The sequence below is a fragment of the Globicephala melas genome, chromosome 2 (assembly GCF_963455315.2).
Source record: "Globicephala melas chromosome 2, mGloMel1.2, whole genome shotgun sequence".
Taxonomy (NCBI): domain Eukaryota; kingdom Metazoa; phylum Chordata; class Mammalia; order Artiodactyla; family Delphinidae; genus Globicephala; species Globicephala melas.
In genome coordinates this window covers 81146219-81168974 of record NC_083315.2, presented here as the reverse complement: position 1 = coordinate 81168974, position 22756 = coordinate 81146219, and the positions used below count along the sequence as shown (strand labels likewise).

Sequence of the window (22756 nt, the reverse complement as noted above, 5' to 3'; positions counted from 1 at the left end):
TGTTAAATAAGGTATTTAGATAGAATGCTGTGTACTGAAGAATAGAAGTGAATAACCATTTTTTAAGACATTATGTTATTTCAAATAAATACAAATATTAAAAGTTATAAGTCAGAGCTTTTAGAACATATTTCAAGGAGAGGAAAAGTAAAATTAGATCAGTACAGGAGTACTCATCCTAATCTTTTCAGAGCTGTAATTATACAGATTAGCACTTTATCAACATGGGTAGGTAAAAATCAGAATCATGTAGGGAGCTTTTTCAAAAATATCCATGCCTAGTCAGTGTTCATTTTCTGAGTTTAGGAATCACTGATATAGGGCTTCCCTGGTGGGGCAATGCTTAAGAATCTACCTGCCAATGCATGGGACATGGGTTCAAGCCCTGGTCCAGGAAGATCCCACACACTGCGGAGCAACTAAGCCCATGTGCCACAACTACCGAGCCTGCGCTCTAGAGCCCGTGAGCCACAGCTACTGAAACCCGCACGCCTAGAGCCTGTGCTCCTCAACAAGAGAAGTCACCACAATGAGAAGCCCGCACACCGCAACGAGGAGTAGCCCCCGCTCGCCACAACTAGAGAAAGCCCGTGCGCAGCAACAAAGACCCAACTCAGCCATAAATGAATGAATGAATGAATGAATTTTAAAAAAAGAATCACTGATATGGATACTTGGAACTTTATGGTTTTCCAGTCCTCCTGGGTTGTTTGTTTTGGAAAACTCTGTGTCTCTCTCACGTACACATGCAAGAAATTCCAGAGAAAATAAGAATAACTAATTAACATGTGTCTATTGCGTTTACTGTATACCAGTTGCTTTATATATGTTAAATCATTTTATCAGAATGAGACTGAAATTTCTATAAAGAATAATCCATGATTTTTAAAAAAACATATCAGAAGAAAGATGATCATAATAAAATGGTGTACTGATTTTGTTAACAGATGGTTTTGGATAAAAGCAGTATCAAATTTACACATTTCTCTACCCTCTGCAAACGCGCGCGCGCGCGCACACACACACACACACACACACACACACACACACACACACACACACACACACACAATACCTATACGTCGAGTAAAAGCTGAACATTTCACTCATCCTGCAAGACATTGAGGGCACAAATCACATTAACCATTATAATGGAGATCTATTTATCAGCATCTCTTAGTAATTAAGATTTGTAACTTAAATCTAATTTATATGAGGCTAATTTAAATTAACACACATGTTTAGAAATGCATTTTCTGTTAATATGGAATCAGTCAAGCAGTTTGCTAATTATGTATTTCCCAGAGAACAGCTGATTTTAACTAAGAAGCACAAGCATTGTCTGGCTGAATGCGTTTAAGGTGCAACCCACATCATAAAATTTACCCATTTAAAGTGTACAGTTCAATGGTTTTTAGTACATTCACAGAGTTGTATAACTATCACCATAATCTTAAGTTTAGAACATTTTTATCATCCCGAAAGGAAACGCTGTACCTATGAATAGTCTCCATTCCTCACTCTATTCTCCAGCCCCAGAAAACCGCTAATCAACTTTCTGTCTCTAAATTTGCCTATTCTGGACATTTCAAATAAATGGAATCATACAGTATGTATTTATGACTGACTTCCTTCACTTAGCCTAGCATTTGGGAGTTTCATCTGTGTTTTAGCCTGTTTCAGTGTTTCATTCCTTTTTATGGATGAATAATATTTCATTGTATGGAAACACACACTTTGTTTCTCCATTTATCAGTTGATGGACATTTGGATTGTTTCCACTTTTTAGCTATTATGAATAATGCTGCTGTGAACACTTGTGTACAGTTTGCTATGTATACCTACTAGTGGAATTGCTGGGTCATTTAGTAACTATTTTTTAACAATTTGAAGAACTGCCAAATTGTTTTCCAAAGTGGCTGCACGATTTTACATTCCCACCAGCAATGTATTAGGGTTCCGATTTCTCCACATCCTGGCCTACTCTTGTCTGTCGTTTTGATTATAGCCATCTTAGTAGGTGTGAAGTGATAACATACTTTGTGGTTTTGATTTGCATTTCCCTAATGACTAATGGTATTGAGCATTTTTTCATGTGCTCTTAGACATCTTATATCTTCTTTGGATAAATGTCTCTTCAAATCCTTTGCCTATTTTTAAATTGGGATGTCTTTTTATTACTGATTTTTGTCAGTTAATCAAAATATTTGATTTATTATTGATAAACACTTTTTATATAGTCTAGATGTGTTTCTTATCAAATATATGATTTGAAATTTTTCTTCTCTCATTCTGTAGCTTGTCTTTTCATTTTCTTGGTGGTATCATTGTCCCACAAAATTATAGATTTTGATGTAGTTCAATTTATGTATTTTTCTCTTTTGTCGTTTGTAATTTTTTTTGTTTTACAATAACCTTTTAAATTTTATTTATTTATTTATTTTGGATGCATTGGGTCTTTATTCCTGCACACAGGCTTTTTCTTTAGTTGCGGGGAGCAGGGTCTACTCTTTTCATTGCGGTGTGTGGGCTTCTCATTGCAGTGGCTTCTCTTGTTGTGGAGCGTGGGCTCTAGGTGCACAGGCTTCAGTAGTTGTGGCACACGGGCTTAGTTGCTCCATAGCATGTGGGATCTTCCTGGAGCAGAGATCGAACCTGTGTCCCCTGCACTGGCAGGCGGATTCTTTTTATTTTTTATTTAGTTTTTTGGTTTTTTTTGTTGTTGTTGTTTTGGGTTTTTTAAACATCTTTATTGGAGTATAGTTGCTTTACAATGGTATGTTAGTTTCTGCTTTATAACAAAGTGAATCAGTTATACATATACATATATTCCCATCTCTCTTCCCTCTTGCGTCTCCCTCCCTCCCACCCTTCCTATCCCACCCCTTAGGTGGTCACAAAGCACCGAGCTGATCTCCCTATGCTATGCAGCTGCTTCCCACTAGCTATCTATTTTACGTTTGGTAGTGTATATATGTCTGTGCCACTCTCTCACTTTGTCCCAGCTTACCCTTCCCCCTCCCAATATCCTCAAGTCCATTCTCCAGTAGGTCTGTGTCTTTATTCCCATCTTGCTCCTAGGTTCTTCATGACCTTTTTTTTTTTCTTAGATTCCATATATATGTGTTAGCATACAGTATTTGTTTTTATCTTTCTGACTTACTTCAGTGTGTATGACAGACTCTAGGTCCATCCACCTCACTACAAGTAACTCAATTTTGTTTCTTTTTGTGGCTGAGTAATATTTCATTGTATATATGTGCCACATATTCTTTATCTATTCGTCTGTTGATGGACACTTAGGTTGCTTCCATGTCCTGGCTATTGTAAATAGAGCTGGCAGGTGGATTCTTAACCACTCTGCCACCAGGGAAGTCCTGTTGTTTGTAATTTTGTTGTTATATCTAAGAAATCATTCCCTAACTCAAGGCCATGGATATTTACTCTTAGGGTTTTTTTTTTCTCAGTTATAGTTTTAGCTCTTACATTTAGGTCTGTAATTCATTTTGAATTAATATTTGTGTATGGTATGAAATATAGGGGTCCAACTTCAACTTCTTTTGCATATAGCTATCCAACTGTCCAAGCACTATTTGTTGAAAAGACAACTCTTGCTCAATCGAATTGTCTTGGTATCTTTGTAGAAATTCAATTGACCATAAATATGAGTTTATTTCTGGGTTCTCAATTCTATTTCATTGATGTAAATGTCATTCCGTGTACACCATAACACTATCTTGATTACAGTAACTTTGTATTTAGGTTTTTTAAAAAATTATTTATTTATTTTTGGCTGCGTTGGGTCTTCGTTGCTGCGTGCAGGCTTTGTCTAGTTGTGGTGAGCGGGGCCTACTCTTGGTTGCGGTGCGTGGGCTTCTCATCGTGGTGGCTTCTTTTGTTGCCGAGCATGGGCTGTAGGCGCGCAAGCTTCAGCAGTTGTGGCTTGCGGGCTCTAGAGCGCAGGCTCAGTAGTTGTGGCACATGGGCTTAGTTGCTCCACGGCACGTGGGATCTTCCTGGACCAGAGATTGAACCCGTGTCCCCTGCACTGGCAGGTGGACACTGGGTCACCAGTGAAGTCTTGTATTAAGTTTTGAAATTGGGAAGTGTGAGTCGTTCAGCTGTTCTTTTTCAAGATTGTTTGGCTATACTGGGTCTCTTGGATTTCCGCATGAATTTTAGAATCACCTTGTCACTTTCTGCAAATAGCTGAGATTTGTTTAAGGGGTTAAGTCTATAAAGAGTTTGAGGAGAACCGTACTGTATTCATAATAGAACAGTACTGTATTCATAATACTAAACTTAAGTTCTGCCTATTTTATCCTTTCTTACAAAAGTAATCTTCTTTACTTTTAATTTTCTATAACAAGATTTTATATATACGCATTGAAGTATAATTCTTACAGTGTATTCATGTTTAATCATGAAGAAATATGAAGTGATTACTTTTTGTAGTGTTAAAAACATAATACTGTATAAGCTAAATACCTCTGCAACAAAAATCTCTACATACAGAGAAATTATAAAGAGTATCAGAAGAGGTACCGAATTATTTCACAGCTGTATAAATAGAGCAAACTTCTGTGTCACAGCATTTCCATAAGCCCTTGGAAATTTTATTTTGCTTTGTTGTTTTTTCTGATGAGATCCATTTTGTATTTGTAAGTATTAGCAAAAGTTTATGTATGGGGAAAAATTAGATAAGAATAATGCCTCGGGACTTCCCCGGTGGCGCAGTGGTTAAGACTCCACACCCCTAGTGCAGGGACCCTGGGTTCGATCTCTGGCCAGGGAACTAGATCCCACATGCATGCTGCAACTAAGAGTTTGCATGCCACAACTAAGGAGCTGGTGAGCTGCAACTAAGGAGCCTGCCTGCCGCAACTAAGACCTAGTGCAACCAAACAAATAAACATTAAAAAAAAAAAAAGAAAGAAAGAACATGCTGATGGGGGATTGGAACTCCCTTCTGCAAAAAAAAAAAAGAAAAAGAATAATGTCTCTATGGACTGTGGATGAGGATTACAAAAATAAACATTTTAGATTTTTATAGCACTTTAGATTCCATTGGTCCCTAGAATAAGACATAGGCAGCTTTTTGATAGTTTATACAGTTTTGTTTACTAAGTGAATACCATAATCCAATGTTTCTTGACCTTGGCTGCTATGCATTAGAATTCCTAGAGAGCTTTTGAAAATCCAGATGTCCCATACAGCACATCAGACCAGTTAAATCAGAATCTCTGGGGGTGGGACTTGGACATCAGAATTTATTAAAATTTTCCAGGTGAATCCATTGTGCAGCCAACATTAGCCACGGAGATAGACACCTGAAAGTGCTGGTAAGATTTTGCTCAGGAAAACGTAATTATCCTGAAATGGCAATTAAAGGCATGCCATCTGAATTGTATGCCGCTTTGTTATATCAGCCACTGTGAAAAGTATTAAGGAATTATCAGAATGTAATGATTTGGATTTGCCTTCATCTGTGAACTAATGATAAAAGGTTATCTAATAATCACCAGAACTCCAAAGTTTGGTACTAAGAAGGTCAGTTACGTTCCACCATATAGATAAGCATTTGTTTGAGTTGAAAAGTCCACTGCTAAAGAGTTAAGTTTGAAAGCCACCAGTTTATTGGAAAAATTACTGGGTTGAGAGTTTGGAACTTGTGTTCTAGTGCTAACTCTGCTGTGTAACTTTGAACCAGGGTATTTATATTATACTTTATACAATGAAGTAGTTGAGCTAGAGGTGATCACCAGATTATTTATTCAACTAATTGGATTGCCTGCTGTGAGCTAGGAAATGTAAGGATGGAACAGAACATTGAAAAGCTCACAGAGGACAGACAAACATGCAAAATGAGTAAGTGTAGCCACAGTGAAATGTTCAGGGAATTAAGGGAGCACAGAAGTGTACTTCATCTGGTTCAGCATTGGGACAAATGTGGTAGTTTTCTATTTAACAACCATTCACAAAATTCCTTCTTCCTTACTGGCAGAATCCATCTCTGAAATAGACTGAAAAGGCCAGATGCTTGCTTTTCAAGCTACCCTTGCAGGTGGGGCATGGACATGTGACCTGGTGCTGGTCAGCGAGACCAGAGAAGAAATCTATCGGACAGTTTTCCTTATAAAAGTCAGCAGTTGAGAAAGTGCCCTTCCTTCCTGCCCTGACCTTGCCGCATGAGGATGTGATACGTAGTATTACAATGGTCATCTTGAGACTAATGGCCTGAGAACAGAGGCTTCCATGCTAGTTATAGACAAAGAGAAAAACAGACCCTGGATCTTTGACGTCAACATTGAGCTGCTGAACCAACCCTTCAGCCACCTACCTGTGGAGTTATTAAGTGAGATAAAAAATACTTATTGTTGGGCTTCCCTGGTGGCGCAGTGGTTGAGAGTCCGCCTGCCGATGCAGGGGATATGGGTTCGTGCCCCGGTCCGGGAAGATCCCACATGCCGCGGAGCGGCTGGGCCCATGAGCCATGGCCGCTGAGCCTGCGCGTCCGGAGCCTGTGCTCCGCAACGGGAGAGGCCACAGCAGTGAGAGGCCTGCGTACCGCAAAAAAAAAAAACCCCAAAACAAAAAAACTTATTGTTTAAACCCATGCCGCTTTGACAGTGATCTGTGAATCAGCAGTATCAGCATCACCTGGGAGGCTGGTTAGAAATACAGATTCTTAGAGCTCATGTTAGACCTGCTACATCAGAATCTGCACTTTAATAAGATCACTAGGTAGATGACATGCACATTAAAGCTTGAGAAGCACCAGTTTAAACCACTTTAAATTGGGTGTTTTGTTATATGCAGTTAAAAGCATCCTTACTAATATAAATACATTGTAGACTGGCCAAGTGCCATTTTTTAAATAAGAAAATACTTGCCTAGAAAGACTTCTGATTCAGATGTAGGAAGTTGCAAGAGACCTCTTATTCTCACCAAAACAAGCAATATAAGCTACATTAATCATAGTTAAAAAAAAAATCAGAAAGCTTGAAGACACAAATCTTAGTGGCTCCAGAAAGTGGCAAGCCCTCCATAAGAGAGGTGATCCAAAAAAGAAAAAGGTGATCCATTCTGCGTTCTTTCCTGACTGAAATATAGGGAAAAGGAGGAAACTACCATAGAGAGGAGTAAGGAGAAGTCAGCCTAACTTTTAAACTTTTAATGGCTGTGTATGGGTCGGCATGGTAGATTAGAAATTAGAGAATCCCTAGAGCAGCACCGTCCACTGGAACTTTATGCCATGATGGGAATATTCAGTATCTGCGCTAACCAGTATCGTAGCTACTAGCCAAATGCGGCTAGTGTGACTGAGAAACTGAATTTTAAATTTTAACTAATTTAAACTTAAATAGTCACATACCGTATTGAACATATCATATTGAACAGTGCAGCTCTAGAGATAGGGTGAGACTGCACTACCCTCCAGTTCTTTGCTTCAGGCCTTCATTTAGTGCGAGGGATACTACTCCAAGAACTGAGGCAGTGAAGCAGAGCTGAGAGGAAACTCCTGAGGCATAGGTTTTTAGCTCGGAAGATTGAGAGAGAGACAGGAGAGCTGCGAGAAATCCCTTTCAGGCCATCTCCCACTTCACAAAGTGTAGAGCAGACAACATAAGCATCGGGCTGAAAGATCTGCCAAGGCCCCAAAAGTGGGAAAGTGGGGGGTGGAACTGGAAAACAGAGCTCCTAGAAATCTGGCAGCCAGGACTACACATCAGGAGCAATGTGGCTACTTTACAGTTCAAAACAGTAGGCAGTGGCTGCTCAGACCTCCAGAACCTCACCAGAGTTCTAATCCTAGGCCTTGCTGAAGATTAAGTCCTGATCCTGTCCTCAAAATGTTTGAAGCCAAAAAAAAAAAAAAAATGTTTGAAGCCAGTGAGGAAATGAATCAAACTAACATTGCAACAAAAAGCCCAGATTCAGCTCAACTGTAGAGCATGTTACTTCAGCACTGACCTGAGTGGCACATTCCTTTCTAGGAATAAATGTCGTTTGCTTTAGTCTCTGCTATACTTTTATACAAAAATGCCCAATACGAAGTCAGAGATCTTAAAACAAATGTTGCCTATAGTCAAGAAAAGTAAACAGTCAATAGAAGACCAGAAATGACCCAAGTATTGGTGTTATCAGTCAGGAACTTTATAATAAAAATCTCAGAAAATCTGGTGGACAAGGCATGTGTGAAGAGATGAAGAATTTTGGCAGAGAGATGGAAGCTAATTTTTTTTAACAAGAACCAAGTGGAAATAATAAAAAAAAAATATAATATCAGAAATTAAATCTTTTAGATGGGCTTAGCTGAAAATACCGGACCAGCTTTGGTCAGATTCCTGGGAGCAATCTGTATTGTGGAAGGATTTCTTATGAGTTACACTGATTGATATTTACCTTGAACAAGAATTGTACAACATTCACTACACTGATTATTAAGCCCACAAATATTTCTTTTATTAGAACACTACATAGATTCATCAGGTCACATATTCTCACACATTTTCCTGGTAATTTTCTGATAGAAAAGAAAATAATTGGAGGTTGTGTGAATCCACACATAGGCCTTCCTAGATCACTTAGTTAGGATTTTCACCTGTCTCAGGGGGGAAACCAGATTCAATCTTGGTAACAGTCCCACCACGTGTAAGTACCTCTTGTTTGGTTGGCTTGTGCTGCAGCTATATCATCATTTTCCATTCCCTTCATGTTTTCAGTTTTGCATTGAACATATGGTAATAAAATATGATTTTCACATAATAAATACTGTAGGTTTCTAGAATAACTAGTTCCTTAACAGGTAACCTTGTTAGTGTCATAGAGGCTTAGAAGAACAGTGACAGAAAGGTTCAGACTACCACTCAGGACATACAGGAATTTCTTTGCAATTAGAACTTGAATTTCTGGAATTAGAATTGCCTCTGCCATCCCCCAAGGGACTGTAGCAGTTCCTTGCTTAAGAATAAGAAAATGAATTCTGTTTTTTCCTTAATTTATAGATTTTTTTGTTCATTTATTTTTTGATTTAGTATTTGTAGAATAACTCATAATTACTCCAAAAAGAGCCTATTTTTACTTTCACAAATGGGAAAATTTCTCGGTTCATTTCTTTCTCTTGTTCCAACTTATATGGCCGAAGTGTTGTCTTAGAAACTTATAAATACATACCGAAGATGAAACAAAATTATTGTAGATGTTAATCTTGACCTTTTACTTCAGCTTCAGCTGCACATACTTCTAATAATTTTTGTAAGAATAAAATGGTGAGTTACTAGCAGTAGTAATGAAACTAACAAACTGCTTTATTTTACAGGGAAAATATTTATCCCTAAGCAGAAACCTGTACAGACTTTTACAGAAGAAAAAGTATCTCTTGATCCAGAACTAGAAGAAGCTTTGACAAGTGCTTCTGATACAGAATTGTGTGATCTCGCAGGTATCTGCTAAAAAATTAATTTGTGAATGGTGTAGAGGGGAGGAAAATACCAGCACACGCCTTATACACACTATACAAATGCTTGCTTTGCCCAGCAGAGCGCTGTTGAATAAGTAACTGTACATTTGGCTTTGTTTTTTACACTATAAATCTGACATAAAGGATTTAGTTTCTTTAAATTCTCTTCATGGTGAAATTTTTATATTAATGGAATTTATTGATTATTGGATGTCTTTTCCCATGTTGCCATCTTTGAAAGTCTTTATAAAAATCTTTCATCAGCTGGTGCCCAGCTAGAAGCTGTCTCCAGGGTCTACTGCTATCCCATTTTATTAGAAGACCCAGAAACGGGTAACTGGAAATTAGATAAAATAGTCATAGTCATAGATAAAATAGTCCTGAGCTATACTCACCACTTTCCCAACTTTTCTGAAGATATATGGAACATTCCAAACCTCCCTGTGCTTTTCATCATTACCAGTTTCTTATCTAGACCAGTATCTGCCCCCAGCTGCCTCCACCCACACCCATTTTTCTAGATAGAAAAATATGACACATGGGGAGAGGTTAGTACCAAATAACTTTAAGAACTAACATGTTTGAAAGGAGCAATGATGGTTCTTTGGGAAGGACCCAGGGAAGGGACAGTCAAGGTGTGGTACCATAGCTAGAGCAGGTATCTTATTCCTTGGGGCAGGCTGAGGGCTAATGGATTTATAAATGGTACATTTATCAGAGTGGAATGGGCCAGAGGCATACTGTAGCTTCTGCCTTATTTGTGCAAAAGGCCATCAAAAACCAAATCTATTTCTCCTCCTACGTGTCATTTTTGAGGGATGCTACTTTAATCTTAAATATGAGAATTCAACAATACTTTTAGTATTCTACTCTTAGCTAAAATACAAATGTAAATTAATATGAGAGTTAAGGTTAAGTTGAAAAATCTGCCTTTTATCGCATTATGTTTGGAGAAACCCTCTGAGGATGAACAGCAACAATAGATCATTTCCATTTTCTCTCTTGGCCACCAGATGGAGCTAAGCATAGACTTAGGTTTAGGGTTAAGCTGGCTCCAGCCGTGTCTAAATTCAGAAATGTGGGGAGAAATTACAAGGGTATTGATAAGAAAGAGATTGTAGGTGGTTTTTAATCATGTTTTCTCTCTTTTTTTTTAAGCTATGAAATGTGTATTTAATTGAGTAGGAAAAAGCCCAGCGAGTGTTAAAATCGTTGATAGAAATTTGGGGGCATAAAATTAATTCTTTATGTTTAAAATTGATGGACATAAAAAAATAATTTTCTTTTTCTATATTTATAGCTATTCTTGGGATGCACAATTTGATAACGAATACACAGTTCTGCAATATAGTGGGAAGTAGTAATGGTGTCGACCAAGAACATTTTTCAAGTGAGTAATTATAATGCTTTGTGAATTCCAATCCTTTGTTAATTATGTTTTGTTTTCTCCATGTAATAGCTTCAGTATTTGCATACGAAATGTTATGCATATGTACTTGAAACCTAAGATTCCAGTTAGATGGTATTGACCTAGAAAACCATTGAGAATAGAATATTAAATATTTTATGCTTAATGTGTCAGCAAATGTAATAGGAACTACTCTCACCTCACTAAATAATACTAATGGTAAACGCTATAAAAACTAGTCAAACTTGGCTTTTACTGATATTTTGTTTTCAGTGTTCCTGATTTTCAAGAAACCCCCAACAGTGCTGGCAAAGAAAGTATATTATAAAATCAGATTCAGGGGAAAGCAAAGAACTATTCAGCCCCTAAACCTTTTAGTCTGATGCAAAGTATTAAATAACATAAAGCAAAGCTTTTAAAAAAATTTATTTATAAGACATCTTAAAATCACCAAAGTTGGGCTTCCCTGGTGGCGCAGTGGTTGAGAGTCCGCCTGCCGATGCAGGGGACACGGGTTCGTGCCCCGGTCCGGGAAGATCCCATGTGCCGTGGAGCGGCTGGGCCCGTGAGCCATGGCCGCTGAGCCTGCGCATCCGGAGCCTGTTTCTCCGCAACGGGAGAAGCCGCAACAGTGAGAGGCCCATGAACCGCAAAAAAAAAAATCACCAAAGTCATGCCTATTTTGTAATAAATTTAAACGAGACCTGAGGACACAAGGTAAGCAGTTGAAGTGTCTCTATTCACAGCCGTCATGCCTCCTACTCCCCGTACCCTACCTCCACCCCCTCCCTAACTGTTAACAATTGGGAATATATCCTTCCAGACTTTGTATTATGCTTATATAAACTTACATATGTATACGTACTATACACGAATTGTCTTTTCTTTTCTTACAAAATTGGGATCATACTAGAAATATTTCTTGTCCCTGAATTTTTCAATAATAATACTGTTGGCTGATTTTTTTGAATGCTTACCATGGGCCATGTTCTTCTGTGCACAGCTCTTGAATGTAAATTGTTCTCAATCCTCACAACAGTTCTACGAAACAAGTATTATTATTATCTTTAATATATGCCTTTGAAGGAGCTGAGGTTTTAAAATGATTAAGTAACTAGCTTCAATATCCCACGAAATCGGTGTTGAGGATTTTAATCCATGCTATATAGGATATCACTTAGCAATATATCACATTTCCTAGTTAGTACATACAGACTTACCTCATTCAAACATCTGTATAACATTCCATTTTATGAATGTTCTATAATTGGCCATTCCCCTATTTTTTTACTTTCTATTGTAGAAATGTTCAAGCATACATTATAGAAGAGTGAATAATATATCCATCGTCCAGCTTCAGCTGTTTTTCACATTATGCCAGCTGGGTTTCATCCACCGTCTGCCTCCCTCCCACCCCTTCTGCTCTTTTCCCTGGAATATTTTAAAGCAAATCCTGTTTGTTTGTATTACTTCACCCATAAATATTTCCATATGTGTCTCTCACAAAGGCTTTTCTTGTAACATAACCACAATGCCATTATCAAACTTAAAGATTACCATCAATTCCTTCATATCATCTAATACCCAGTCCATGTTCAGATTTCCCATTTTCTCTCAAAAACGTCATTTCACAGCTGGTTTGTTCAAATCAGGATCAAGATAAGGGTCACATTTTGCATTTGGTTGTCGTTTGGTTTAAGTTCCTCTTAATTTCTTAACAGTTCTCCTCCTCAGCTTCTTTCCCACTTTCTTCATGGCATTTAGCCCTTGAAGAAACTGTGTTGTCATGTAGAATCTTCCACATTCTGGATTTGGCTGATTGCAACCTTGTGGTATCATTTTACTTGTTTCTCTCTACCTCCTGTGTTTCTGTAAACTGTTGTTTTCTAGAAGCTTGATCAAATTCAGGTGCAGTTTTTAATTTTTTTTGGCAAGAATGCTTCCTGGGTAATGATTGAATCACATTAGGAAGTATATCAAGTCTGGTCCTTCCTCTTTGGGGAATGTGTTAAGATTGATCAGTGGACTCAAATTTTGGCAACCTGATCCATCCAATTAAAGTTCCCCATGAACCTTTCTTAATGGTTTCCACATCCTGTTGACTGGATCCATTATTTCATTATAGAGCAAGGCTCTTTATACGCATTCTGCAGAGAACAAAAGGAATTTTTTGGTTGTAGAAAATTTAGAATTGAGGAAGAGCTCATTGAATTTTCCATTCAGTGAGGAAGATTTTCTCCAGTCCCCTTGATCTACCATGTTGAAGAAGACTGCCTTGCTGATCTTTCAACTGTCCTCAGGAAATTAATTTTCAGACTTTTGTCTGAACTGATCTCTTCAGGATGCTGTGTGTAGGAGGGTGTCTGTGTGTGTGTGTGTGTGATATTTGAAAAGAACAAGGTACTCTTAGAGGGAATTTATTGGATGAGTAAGCAATATACTTTGTCTTAAGGTGAGTTTTGCTCCTAAAAGCTAGAGGAGGGCAGCAGGGAATAACTAAGCCAGACTCACTGTGACCCTGTCAGTCTTTCTATGTCACTTGCTCTTAATGTTGTGGTCATTCTCGTCTTTAAGAATCTGATGCTCTAGGTGTTCTCCCCAGAAAATATATCCATAAAAGTTTATCTGTTATAGGTGTTCATGGACCTCCACACATACCTCAGAGCGCATTTACATCTCACTAGAGGGTTCAAGGCTTCTGGGTCCTCTTTCAGTTTTGAATAGCTGTATTCTGGCCATGTGTGTGGGTATAAATGGTGAAGGATTGGGCTGTAGGATGAAGGAGGGCAGGGAATTCCTGTCTCAGTAGTTCTTCTATGCACCATTACCTTTCTCTGTATCCCCATTCCCTGTTTCTACTCTTCTTCCTGATAAGAGTCCTCTGCCCTTTCCCATTGCATAGTCCTCCCCACAGGAGGAACAGGCAGGGTGTCCTTCTGTCAACTCACTCTTTGTGGAGGCTGTTTGTTCATGTCTCTGATTCTTACTGCCTTTGAATTAATTACTAGTCAAACCTCAGAGAAACTGATGAGTTGTTAGATTTTGTCATATGAGAACTTTATCTTGAACATTGCTAAAAATAAATGGGATCACCAGCTTGTGTCATCAACTATATTTTCATGGTAAAGATATCTTGTAATACACCGAGGCAAGAGGCAGTGAAAATACTCATTTTTGAAGGCTGATACACTGCAAACAAATTAAATGAATTATGTTTGGTATTTATATTCGGTAAAATTTTATTTCAGTGCTTTATGTGGGAGCACATAAAGGATCTTTTAGAAATTTGGGGAGGGCTTCCCTGGTGGCGCAGTTGTTGAGAGTCCACCTGCCGATGCAGGGGACACGGGTTCGTGCCCTGGTCTGGGAAGATCCCACATGCCGCGGAGCGGCTGGGCCCGTGAGCCATGGCCGCTGAGCCTGTGCGTCCGGAGCCTGTGCTCCGCAACGGGAGAGGCCACAAGAGTGAGAGGCCCGCGTACCGCAAAAAAAAAAAAAAGAAATTTGGGGAAAGAAACTTATAAATTTGTTCTACTGAACATGTTTGTGTATGTGTGCTGTGTGTTTCCAAGTTAATATATGCATTCACTGTAATAGTATCAACCAGTTACACTCTTGCTCTTTTCATTTGTTGCTACAGATGTTGTAAAAGGTGAAAAGATTCTTCCAGTATTTGATGAGCCCCCAAATCCAACCAATGTTGAAGAGAGTTTACAGAGAATTAAAGAAAATGATGTTCGTCTTGTTGAAGTTAATTTGAATAACATAAAGGTAGGTGTGATAAGCAAACAAAAAGTTGTTTTGAATTGCTTTGAGTCAGTTGGATCTAGGATGAGAGCTGGGCAGTTTTGATACAGTCTAATCCTTTCTACTTAATAGTAAAGTTTTTACTTCTAGTAGTATACTAACACAGATTCCTTCGATTTTAGAAGTTAAAGTATTATAGTATTTTTCTGATTTACTTTTTAAAGGCTATCACATAGAAATATAAACTCTACAGACTGTCAGAGTATACCTCTCGGGCTTCCAAAGTACTGCCCACTTCTAGGAGCATTTTAGCCTTTCAGGTTTTGCTTTTTTAATCAGCTCTCTTGAGCTATAAGGTATATATAGTGAAATTCTCCCTTTCTAGTGTGCAGTTCTATGAGTTAAAGCAAATGGATACAGTTGTACAACTACCACCACAGTCAGATGTAGAACAACATGTCACAATCCTGTGTCATCATTCCCTGCCACCAGCTCTAGCACCTGACAACCAGGGATCTGTTTCCTTTCCCTATCGTTCTGCCTTCTCCAGAATTTCATATAAATGGAACTATATAGTGTGTAGCCGTTGAGTCTGGTTTCTTTCACTTCGCACAGTACATTTGAGACTCGTCCATGCTGTTGTGTGTCTCAGTGGTTTGCTCCTTCGTGTTGTAGAGCAGCATTCCTTTGTCTGGATGTGCTGCAGTTTGTGTGTCCGTTCACCAGTTGATAGACATATGAGTTGCTTCCAGTTTGGGATGATTATAAATAAAGCCACTATACACATTCACATACAGGTTTTTGTGTGAATGTATGTTTTCATTTCTCTTGAGTAAACACCTAGAATTGGGCTTTGTGGGATCTCACTGGGATTTTTAAAATGCAACTCTTCCTTGGAGTAAAGAAAGAAGAAATGAGTTAGGAGGGCACAGGGATAATTAATTACCAAAGAGTAAACTCAGATGATCTCAACGTATTAGCCATTGTATAATAGCTTCATTACAGATTCCTCCTTTTAAATCTTAATATATCTGAATTGGAGGAAGGGAGAACATGTGGAAATTACAAGAACCTAGGGAATAAGACCTCTGTGCTCTTTTTGTGGGTGTTCCTTCCTGTGAGTGGAGGGGGAAAAGCCTTGGGGAAAGCTAATATCCCTAGTTGATCACTAGTCTTATTTTTAAAAAAAATTCAGTTCAATTCAGTGTATGTCTGTCTCTAAATCAATAGTAACAATCTGAAAATAGGCAGGCTACAGGAAATTGAAGTCTTGGTAGCAAGGGGAAAGATCAGTGTCTCCTAAAACTATCTCTTTCCTCATTTCAAGAAATGTAGAGTTAATCTCTCTTAATACCTTGCAGCTTGAGTGACTGAAAACAGTATGTCATCTGCCTCAGGAATCATCATAAGTAGATTCCCACATCTTTCTCTTTGTAGAAAAGTGGATCCACTTTGAGTACTCAAGGGCTGACTTCTCATAATACAAATAATTAAAAAGAATTTCTTTAACCTCAAAGCTAGAGAAACAGTGATGTATGCTCTGCTCTATGCCAACAGTTTGTACCATAATAGAGAAATCAAAGAAGTAAGAAGGAGGCTGAGTTGTTTGTTTTCAGTTGTAGACCAGCGGTTGTATGTTACATAATTTCTGAATACATTTTAATGCAAAAAAGGAAGTACAGATGTATTTGATTAATGGACTGAATTTCCTGAAACCTAAAATGTAATAATGTTTCACATTTTTCTTTGTCTTTCAAGAATATCCCAATTCCAACCCTAAAAGATTTTGCAAAGGCTTTGGAAACCAACACACATGTGAAATATTTCAGTCTTGCAGCCACCCGAAGCAATGACCCCGTTGCTGTTGTAAGTAAGCTAACTACTAATACTATCGAAATCATGGCTGTGTAATACCAGGGCATGTTACAAAGGTGCTTAAACTGACTTTATGAACAAGATTTACTCTCTTTTAATTCAACTATACTTCAATAAAAAATAAATTTAAAAACTAAAATAATTTTTAATGTAGTTTCAAAACTGTGTTTTAAGATCAACTGTTAGTAACCATGATGTGCAACAATCAATAAAAGCAAATATCAGTAAAAAAAAAAAATTTACTCTTTTTCAATTGATGTTTACTATTAGGCAATACATTATTTACTACCATTTTATGTTTACTTTTTTCGGTATTTCCTTTCTATGAAATTTTTTAAACATAAATGGAGTCATGCAGTGTAAGTTGTTCTGCAACTTAATTTTTCACTTAACCGTGTATCTCAGAGATCTTTTCATATCAACATATAAAGTTATACATCATTCTTTTAACACCTGCAGAGGGTTCCATTTATGGATGTATAGTGTTGAATTTTTATCAAATGCTTTTTCTGTGTCTGTTAAGGTGATCATGTGGTTTTATTCATGTGGTCCTTTATTCAGTTAATATGGTATATTACATTGATTAATTGTTTTAATAATTATTATTTATTTCATTTTTTATTTTTGGCTGCATTGGGTCTTCGTTGCTGTGCATGGGCTTTCTCTAGTTGTGGCGAGCGGGGGCTACTCTTCAGTGCGGTGCGCAGGCTTCTATTGCAGTGGCTTCTCTTGTTGTGGAGCACGGGCTTTAGGCACGTGGGCTCAGTAGTTGCGGCTCGCGGGCTCTAGAACGCAGGCTCAGTAGTTGTGGCGCACAGGCTTAGTTGCTCTGCAGCATGTGGAATCTTCCTGGACCAGGGATCGAACCTGTGTCCCCTGCATTGGCAGGCGGAGGCTTAACCACTGCACCACCAGGGAAGTCCCACATTGATTAACTTTGTTTGTTTGTTTTGTTTTTGCGGTACACGGGCCTCTCACTGTTGTGGTCTCTCCCGCTGTGGAGCACAGGCTCCGGACGCGCAGGCTCAGCGGCCATGGCTCACGGGCCCAGCCGCTCCGCGGCATGTGGGATCTTCCCAGACCGGGGCACGAACCCGTGTCCCCTGCATCGGCAGGCGGACTCTCAACCGCTGCACCGCCAGGGAAGCCCCTGATTAATTTTTATATGTTAAATCAACGTTGCATTTCTGGGGTAAATCCCACTTGATCAGGGTATAAACCCTTTTCTTCTTGGCTTTGAGGATAGCACTTCCTTTGATTCTCCTCCTACCTCTCTGGTCCCTACACTGGTTCCTCCTCATCTCCCCAACATCTAAACATCTAAATGGCTCAGAGCTCAGTTCTAGTCCTTCTTCTTTTCTCTATCTGCACTCACTTTCTGGATGATCTCATTCTGTTTCATTGCTATATATTATCTATGCATGCTGATGACTCCCAATATTATTATCTCCAGTTCACACCTCTCTCCTCAACTCCAAACCCATGTCCAGCTACTGCTTAACAACTTTACTTGTATATCTAACAGATGTCTCAAACCCAAGTCCCAAACCAAACTCCTGACTTCCGTCCCATACCTGCCTCTCTCACACACTTTCCTATCTCACTAAATGGCAACTTCATTCTTTCATTTGCTCAAGTCAAAAAAATAAAATAATAATAATGGAGTGATCCTTGACTTCCCTTTCTCACAACTTTAAATGTATATCCAGCTGTGTCTTCAAATATTTCCTGTATATCCAACCACGTCTCACCATTTTCACAGCTACCACCCTGGTCCAAGCCACTGACTTCTCTCACCTGGATTATCCTAATTGAGCTGCCTGCTTCATCTCTATACACAGCATCAGAAGTGACTCTTAAAACTTAAATGTTCTCATTCCTGTACTCAGAACCCTCCAGCAGTTCTCTGTCTCACTAAGTAAAAATCAGAATCTTTCAGTGGCCTAATGAGGCCTTACATGAGCAGACCTCATCTCCCCTCTTGCTGTTTCTTTCATTCTGCTCCAGCCACACATCCTCCTTGCTCTCCCTCAAACATGCCGTGCATGCTCCCAACTGAGAGCCTTTACACTTGTTCCTCCTGCCTAGAACTTTCTCCCTGAAGATATTCCACATAATTTTACTTCATCACTTAAATTATTTCAGTCCTTGCTCAGATGTCACCTTCCAGGTGAGGCCTTTCCTGACCCCCATATATAAAACAGCAACCCCACTCCTATCCCCAGCACTCCCCATCCACCCTGCTATGCCTTTTTTTCCTCCTCTATAGCCCTTTTTACCATCTGACATTACATTTTGCTTACTTACTATGTGGGCCCCCCACTAAAATGTAAGTTCCATTAGGTAGAGACTTGTATGTTTTATTTCTGAATTTATAGAACAGTACTTATCAAAAATAGGCCATTGTAATATTTTAATAAATGTGTGTACAGATGGATGGATAAGGGATTTGCTCCAAGTCACACAGCCAGTTGTTGCTATTAGAATGTTCAAGTGTGTAGATATCTGTCCCCAGTTCTTTCTAGTATCACTGCGCAGTATTGCCTTTTCTTTAACTTGACTTTAATTTTAAGCTTGATCTTACCCATATTCTCTGGAGTTTGGCCTTTCTTTTGACGCCTCTGCAGGACTTTGTAAATAAACTCACACTCCTCTTCTTCCTCCTCCCCCCTCCCTTCTCTTTCACCTCTGCTCACTTACAGGCTTTGTTAATTAATCAGTATAGCACTTATTAAGCACTGGGTCACATGCCTAGCACTGCCATATCCTGTGAGAAATGTAATGGAAGCAGATGGAAAACATACCGTTCTTTGAATATTTAGTTAGCCCCTTCTCCATAGTTTTTGTGCTCTCTCAGTTCCAGTCATCTGTGATCTTTTCTGGCCTTCTGCCTTAGGCAGTCCTTTTGGTCCCTGCCTTGGAAATTAGTCCATAATTTACCCTCATTTGGGCTTCACAGTAACCCAGCTGCAGCAGGACGCAAGTAAGAAAAGATGTTCCAAAGAGAAATTGACGGGACTTCCCTGGCAGTCCAGCGGTTAAGACTCTGCGCTCCCACTGCAGAGGGGTGTGGGTTTGATCCCTGGTCAGGGAACTACGATCCTGAATGCTGTACAGTGCCGGCAAAGGGAAGTAAAAAAGCAAAGAGACATTGATGAAGTTACTCCTACACAGAGACTCAGAGAAAGTATGAGAGACGCAGGAGAAAGAAGCATGAAGTGGAAGTAGGAATGAATAGCGGTAGAGAATGTTACCGATGGGGAATTACACATGACAAAAAAAAAAATCTAAAGTCTGTGACCAAGTGCATGTGAAAACAGATACATGTGAGACCTGTGAGGTGTAGTGTGTCAAGCTAAAACAATCTAATAAGAAACATTAAAGCAGTTGTATTGATTTGCATATTTCTTTCAGGCTTGTTCAGTGTTTATTTACTATGTGCTGTCAAACTGTAATCTCCAAATATTTTCTTTAATTTCCAGGCTTTTGCAGAGATGCTAAGAGTGAACAAAAATTTGAAGAGCTTAAATATGGAGTCCAACTTTATTACAGGAGCTGGGATTCTAGCACTGATTGATGCTTTGAGAGATAATGAAACCCTGGCTGAGCTGAAAATCGACAATCAGGTCGGTGATGTACAGCAGCAGCTTTGAGGAAACTACAGCCCACACTCTTTGCAGGGCTTGGGGACTCAGGAGGTGGGTGGGAGGAGGGCTTTCAGGGAACCCTTCGGAAGGTGGTCCTGAAAAGGGATGAGAGAACATTTGGGGCATCCAGAATATTAACTTAATGTATAGAAAGGTATACAAGCAACTCTCCCTGGTTGGTCTTAAGAGAATTTAGATGGCTGGCTGTTTTGAACTGGAATAATTCTTACAGGTGACAGTCCATCCTCAAATTTTTCAGCTCTTCAGTGGCAAGATCCACATAATAGAATTTTTGCATCTGTAGCATGTCAGTCCCAGACACAGTAGGTGAACAGAACAGGCTCGGTGAAAAACAGAAAACTCCAGTACCCAGGTTACCCAGAGACACATACTCCTATGCAGCCACATTCAGTGCTGACACTGTAAGATAATGCTGGGTCACCCATGCCAGATGCACTTTTCTTTAAAGAAGCAGAGAAATATACATGTTAGAGGTGTTTCCATACAGAGTGGTAATGAACTAAAAATAAAACAACATTACACATTTGACTAAAACACTTCAGTCTATTTTATTTGAAAAATAACTTCAGTTATTTTAAAAAAATATGTGGTAAATGACTCCCTTAATCCTTCAAAGTAAGTACATTTTGTAGATTATGAAGGTAGAAAGAAGAGTTATATCTTAAAATTTAACCAGAATGCTATTTAATCAATGTTTCCAGTTTTTTTATTGAGATATAATTCACTTACCATAAAATTTACTCTTTTAAAGTATACAATTAAATGCTTTTTAGTATATTCATAGAGTTGTGCAACCATCACCACTGTCTAACTCCAGAACATCTTCATCGCCCCAAAAAGAAACTCCACACCCATCAGCAGTCACTTCCTAGTCACCCTTCCCACCAACCCCTGGCAACCACGAATCTACTTTCTGTCTCTGTGCATTTGCCTATTTTGGACAGTTCATATCAGTGGAGTTATGTAATACGTGACCTTTTGTGTCTTCCTTCTTTCACTTAGCAAAATGTTAAGGAGGTTTATTCATGTTGTAGCATATATCAGTACCTGTTCGTTTTTATGGCTGAATAATCTATTATACTTGGGTTGTTTCCACTTTTCGAATTGTACAGATATGCTGCTGTGAACATTCATGTACAGATTCTTATATGAATATATGTTTTCACTTCTCATGGGTATATACCTAGGAGTGGAAATGCTGAGTCATATGGTAACTCTGTGTTTAACCTTTTGAGAAATAGCCGAATTGTTTTCCATAACAGTTGTACCATTTTACATTCCTGCCAGCATGCCTAAAGCTCCCAATTTTTCCATATCTTTGCTAACACTATTGTCTGTCTTTTTTTTTTTTGCGGTACGCGGCCTCTCACTGTTGTGGCCTCTCCCGTTGCGGAGCACAGGCTCCGGACGCGCAGGCTCAGCAGCCATGGCTCACGGGCCCAGCCGCTTCGTGGCATGTGGGATCCTCCCGGACCGGGGCACGAACCCGTGTCCCCTGCATCGGCAGGCGGACTCTCAACCACTGCACCACCAGGGAAGCCCCTATTGTCTGTCTTTTTGATTATAGTCATCCTAGTGGGTATGAAGTGGTTTCTCACTGTAATAATCCACATTTTTTTGATGTCTGTATGATCATACACTAAACTTACATTTTTGTTTCTCTTATGTATGGTGTAAGACTTGGGAAAATTTTTAAGGAATCAGCATGTACCTGAAAAAGTATTTTGATCTAGCTCATTAATACTATTCTTTATTTTCAATTATTCCAGAGGCAGCAGTTGGGGACGGCTGTAGAATTGGAAATGGCCAAGATGCTTGAGGAAAATACCAATATCCTTAAATTTGGGTATCAGTTTACGCAGCAGGGACCCCGAACCAGGGCAGCTAATGCTATAACAAAAAATAATGACTTAGGTAAGACATATTCGGTGTGAAACTGAATTTCTGAATTGTATCATTAAGCTAATGTATTGGAGGGACTTTTTTTAAAATACATTTTTACACAGGAAGATTATTTGGCTTTTGTTTCTAAAATCCACACAGTCCTTTATAATACTCACTGAATTATAGTTCAGTTTAAATGAGGTTGTAGTGATTATAGGTTAGTGGGTGACAACCTATTTCACAGCTTTTAGTGAAATAGTTTTCTACAACAAACATTATAAAAAATGCTTCCCTAAAAAATATTTTGTTCTCAATTACAAGTCACCTCTTGGAGTTAGTAAAACAAAGATTTCAATGTTATAGGAAAGTTTTGCCCTTTTGATCAAAGGCCTAGATAGAAATTCAGTTTTATATGGTAAAATATAAAATAATTATAGTTTTTTAAAAAAAATTATTTATTATCCATTTGGTTGCTTCGGGTCTCAGTTGCAGCAGGAGGGCTCCTTAGCTGCGGCTTGCTGGCCTCCCAGCTCCCAGTTGCAGCACGAGGGCTCCTTGGTTGAGGCAAGCGGGCTCCCCAGTTGCGGCTTGTGGGCTCCCCAGCTGCAGCTCGCTGGTTCCTTGGTTGTGGCATGCGAACTCCTAGCTGCAGCATGCATGTGGGATCCACTTCCCAGACCAGTGATTGAACCCGGGCCCCCTGCATTGGGA

The 22756-nt window shown here is 39.0% G+C and overlaps 1 protein-coding gene across 2 annotated transcripts in view; it reads left to right on the top strand.

Annotated features, from left to right (window-relative positions):
- The window catches only part of TMOD3 (tropomodulin 3), an 84852-nt gene that overhangs the window by 54709 nt on the left and 7387 nt on the right, over window positions 1-22756 (top strand). For both annotated transcript variants that reach the window (XM_030850342.3, XM_030850341.3), the window contains 6 exons: window positions 9323-9445; window positions 10764-10853; window positions 14512-14642; window positions 16377-16484; window positions 19976-20119; window positions 21931-22075. In XM_030850342.3, the coding sequence (XP_030706202.1) occupies window positions 9323-9445; window positions 10764-10853; window positions 14512-14642; window positions 16377-16484; window positions 19976-20119; window positions 21931-22075 (741 nt within the window). The remainder of the gene's footprint in view (window positions 1-9322; window positions 9446-10763; window positions 10854-14511; window positions 14643-16376; window positions 16485-19975; window positions 20120-21930; window positions 22076-22756) is intronic.